This window comes from Microtus ochrogaster, chromosome 2 (assembly GCF_000317375.1).
Source record: "Microtus ochrogaster isolate Prairie Vole_2 chromosome 2, MicOch1.0, whole genome shotgun sequence".
NCBI classification, from domain to species: Eukaryota; Metazoa; Chordata; class Mammalia; order Rodentia; family Cricetidae; genus Microtus; species Microtus ochrogaster.
The window spans coordinates 17,779,310-17,784,309 of NC_022010.1; the positions used below are offsets into that span (position 1 = coordinate 17,779,310).

General features: G+C 44.7%; 1 protein-coding gene across 2 annotated transcripts in view; it reads left to right on the forward strand.

Annotated features, from left to right (window-relative positions):
- Glt1d1 (glycosyltransferase 1 domain containing 1) overlaps positions 1-5,000 on the forward strand; it is a 71,718-nt gene that overhangs the window by 6,111 nt on the left and 60,607 nt on the right. For both annotated transcript variants that reach the window (XM_005344522.2, XM_026788089.1), the window contains exon 2: positions 1,992-2,140. In XM_005344522.2, coding sequence (XP_005344579.1) covers positions 1,992-2,140 — 149 coding nt within the window. The remainder of the gene's footprint in view (positions 1-1,991; positions 2,141-5,000) is intronic.

Genomic DNA, 5,000 nt, shown 5'->3' on the forward strand with positions numbered 1-5,000 from the left:
AGCTCTTGTAGACCAGGCTGGTCTCGAACTCACAGAGATCCGCCTGCCTCTGCCTCCCAAGTGCTGGGATTAAAGGTATGCGCCACCACTGTCAGGCCCCCAGTCCTTTATTTTTGTCATTGTTTTGTGCCGTGGTCACTCTGTCCTGAAAGGCGCTATTTAGTCCAGATGGGTTTCAAACTCACAGAGACCCTCTTGCCTCGGCCTCATTGGTTCTGCCATACCAGGCATGCAGTACCATGCTTGGCTTTACTTTCCTTATGCTGCTTTCATTTTCTGTAAACACGGGCATCGTTGATTATGGAAATTCTCCCCTGTGACACACGGAAGCAATTAAGCTTTACTGTTTACAGGAAGAAGAGGGCTGTAGAGATTGTGGAGATGGCTCAGCAGTTAAGAGAGCTTAATGCTCTTGCAGAGGACATGAGTTCAGTTCCCAGCATCTACATGGTGGCTCATATCCACCTGTAGCTGCAGTTCTAGTGAGTCTGATACCCTCTTCTGGCCTCTGTGGGTACTGCATGTACATGGTGCAGATGCATATATATCATACGAATAAATCTTTAAAAGGTATTGGGCTATTGTTGGGAGGTGGATGGAGTGATTTCTAATCTTCAGTCATGAATATGCAAATTGGTTCCCTCTCTTCACAGAGATGATGAACCATTTATTAAAGTTTCTTTCTCTCTTTATATATATAGTAGCTTTTTTTTTTTTTAAAAAAAAACCCCTTTTGCTAGGAAAGAAAACTACAATTCCTTAGGCATAATAGGCACTTTGTGAATTTATTATTGAATCAAGTTATTATTTGACAGAAGGAATAAGGACAAAGCAATTTAAAAGTATTATAAGTCAGCAAGCCACCAGGGCAAAATTTCAGTCCTCAGAGTATTAAGATTAAACATTTTTTTTTTTAGAATGTTTATGAGCTCATGCAGTGAACGCCACAAGGCAGTTTAAAGGACTTTTAGGAGACGGAGAACAACTTATTATCATGACTCTCATTACCCGTGACAAGGCCTCCTTCCCCTTTCTTCCATGTGGATTCCACAGAGGTCATCCATCTCTCAGGCACTCATTCTCCAGTAGATTTTAGACTCTGCCATTTGCTAACAAGTTCTCACTTCCTACAGCTTTCGGGAGATGGAAGAGTAGTTCCTCACTTCTGCTCTGAGCATGTAGGACGCCAACTCTTAGGCTAAAGCAAGCAGTAGCTGCAGAAATATTCCTTCAAGGGCTGGAGAGATGGCTCAGAGGTTAAGAGCACTCACTGACTGCTCTTCCAGAGGTCCTGAGTTCAATTCCCAGCAACCACATGGTGCCTCATAGCCATCTGTAATGAGATCTGGTGCCCTCTTCTGGCCAGCAAGCATACAGACAGACAGAACACTGTATACATAATAAATACATAAATCTTTAAAAAAAAGTAAGAAATATTCCTTCAAGAAATGAGTGACAGGGCCTGGAGAGAAGGCTCCGTGGTTAAGAGCATTGGTGGCTCCTGCAGAGGACCTGGATTTGGCTCCCAATACCCACATGGCAGCTCGCTGTCACCTAGAACTCCAGTTCTGGTGGATCTGATGCCTTCCAACTTCCGAAGGCACCAGTATTTGATGTGGTGCATAGACACACCATGTAGGCAAAACCCTCCTATGCATAAAATGAAAAAAAGAAATCTAAACGAGATGAGTGACAGCAGCTAGAAGATGCGTTTCGGGCACCATCTCGAGTGAAGGGCAGCGAACAAGGAACTGGTGGAATTAGAGAGGGCAGACAGGCTTTGAGGTAGTCCCGTGCCACGGAATGTACTGAGAGGCTCGCCGTGTCTCAGAGTTGTGACTACATTGGCCTTGATCCCCCACAGTCTGAGGTCTTTTGCAGGCTGGGGAATGGACGGCTGCTGTCACCATCTCCAGCTTCCATCTGTGTTTCAGTCCAGACCGACTCTAAAGCCGTAACCGGCCTCTCCCTCTCTCTGTTTCTTCATTAAGGGACCACCTAGAAGCTGCAGGCCACATGTGTGTTCTGAGAGATGCCTTTGACTTTGAAAGCCCATCTGATGTTGCTGAGCTCATTGCAGCCGAGAACCTGGAAGCAGCGCTAGCCCTTCACCTCTACCGAGGAGGCAGACTTCTGCAAGGTACAGCTCTCATGCTCCCAAGGCCGCACAGGGGGAAATGCTGACAAACCAGATGCCAAGGACAGATGCCCTGTTACCCAACTGAAGGATTACACAAGGTTTCCATTTTTTTCTATTAAGCAATTTTCTAAATTTGGTGGCCTTGCCACTTTAGAACAGATAGGTATTGATGATACCTTTGCTGTTTAAATATGTGTTTAAATATGAGACCAGCCATAGTGGTACATGCCTGTCTTTACAGGACAGGTTCTCTTACAAAGCCGTGTTGGCCCTGGGTCAGAGCATCTGTGTCTATGGCAGCTCACTCCGCTGTTGCCAGGAGGCCTCTCCTCCCTACCTGCGTTTCACCATGGGTGGTGTGTTTGAGTTTATTTCCCTGTTGCTATGATAAACCACCCTGACTAGTGTAACTTTAAGAGAGACAGGGTTTGCTGTTTTTGGCTTACAGTCCTAGGTCACAGTCCATCATCAGGGGAAGTCAAGGCAGGAACTTGAAGCAGTCAGTCGCATCATAGGCAAAGTCAAGAGAAATGAAGGCAGGCACACTTCCTACAAATGCCCCTTTTCTATATTTCTATACAGTTTAGAGTTCCCTTTCTAGGGAATGGTAACACCTACAGTGGGCTGGGTCTTCCCACTTCAATTCAACCAAGGCCATCTCAATACAGACTGCCCAGAGGCCATGACCTAGACAAACCCTCACTGAGACTCTCTTCCCCGTCTTTCAAGGCTGGGACAAGCTGACAGTTTAAAATGAACTATCGCAGGCAGTTTAAATAGCTTGAGACATAGCAGCGCTTCTTTTCTGAAATGTCTACAGCAGAAGGGCTTTTATTTAAAAAATTTAAATGTGTGTGTGTGTGTGTGTGTGTGTGTGTGTGTGTGTGTGTGTGTGAGATGTGCCAGCACGCAATGGCATTCACATGGAGAACAAAAAATGAGTTTGTGGAGTAGATCCTCTCCTCTAAAATAAATTCCAGTGGTTGAATGTAAGTCATCAGATTTGTGGGCAAGTACTTTTAGCCATTTAAACTCTCGCCAGACCTTCATCTTAGATTTTTTATTTATTTATTTTTTATTTTTCGAGACAGGGTTTCTCTGTAGCTTTGGAGCCTGTCCTGGAACTAGCTCTTGTAGACCAGGCTGGCCTCTAACTCACAGAGATCCTCCTGCCTCTGCCTCCCAAGTGCTGGGATTAAAGGCGTGCGCCACCCGGCTTTAGATTTTTTTTTTAAATGTGTATCTTCACATAGGCAGTGAGATATTTGGAGGCTAGCTAGGCTAGATTATGAAGTTCATCTGTGTTTCTCATTCCCTTGGGCCCACGTCCTAGGGTCATTTAGGTTTGTTTGTTGTTTGAAGTAGTCCCACGTAGCCCAGGCTGGAACTTACCACCTGGGAGAGGATGACCTTGACTTTCTCACCTCCCTGGCTTTGCTTTCCAAGTGTTGAGATTCTAGGCGTGTGCTACCACGTCTAGTTACGTGGTGCTGGGAAAGGAACACAGGACCTCATACATGGTGGTAAGCACTCAACCAGCCAAGATGCATTCTCAGCCCCTGAAGTGATTTCAGACAGTATTTTCAATAGTGACAATGACCTGCTCTGTGAGGTCGGGAGTGCCATTTTCTACATGTGGCCTCATTTCAGTTCAGATTCTCCAGTTTGGGATCACCCCACGTTTTGGATTAAGCAGGCTCCCCCCTGTGTCACACTGTGGGGATCCTCTGCATTCATAGCTTTAACTTTAGACTCTAAACAGGGATCCACCACCACACCAGGATGATCGTACGTTCTTGAAGTTGATATGGGATGCCCCTCTGTATGCTGTGAATATGTTTTATTACCATTGGTTAATAAAGAAGCTGATTTGACCTATGGCAGGGCAGAATATAGATAGACAGGAAATCCAAGCAGAGAGTGAGGGATAAAGAAGGTGGAGTTGGGGAGACACCCGAGCAGCCACCAGAGGAGTGAGATGCCAGAGCATTTCTGGTAAGCCATAGGGCACGTGGTAATACACAGATTATTAGAATTGGATTCATTTATATGTAGAGCTAGCCAGTAAGAAGCCTGAGCTATCCGTCAAAAAGCCTGTCATTTATATTAAGCCTCAGAGTGGCTCTTTGGGAACTGGTGGGCAGGAGAGAAACCTCCAGTTACGTGAAGTCATGGTGAGTGTCTATGCTATCAGTTTCTAGGTTAACCTAGAGGCCAAAAAACTATTCAGTATTTTGTTTTGTCCAATGCTGACAAAATTGCCATTGAAGTTCAGATAAGACTGGCAGATAGCAAGAGCCTGCTTCACCTCACTCTGATCCAGTTGCTGTTTTTTTGTTTTGTTTTTCTGCTTTTTTTGTATGTATGTATGTATGTATGTATGTATGTATGTATGTATTTTGAGTCAGGGTTTCTCTGTGTTGCTTTGGCTGTCCTAGAACTCACTCTGTATAATAGGCTGGCCTCGAACTCAAAGATACACCTGCTTATGCCTCCCACAAGTGCTGGGGCTAAAGGCTTTTGCCACTGCCACTACCTGGTTTGTTTTTGTTTTTTTAGTTTATATGCTTAATCCCACCACTCTTGACCTCTGCTTCAAGTAAACATGAAGATGTCACTGTTCTGTTTGCTTCTGAGTTGGGAGGAACTCTGAACTAGCACAGGGATTGTTTTTCTCTCCTGGGGATGAGAGTGAAAGATTTTTTTTTTCTGTGTACAAATCAACCAATTTTTAAAGTGTTTAATGACAGAACTTTATAGTTGTCCTTATCTAAGAGAGAATATAGCTGGGGCGCTGTGCAGGGTGCATTCTGGGAGCTCTTTTATATGTTTTAGCTAGCGTATAAAACAGACAACTTGC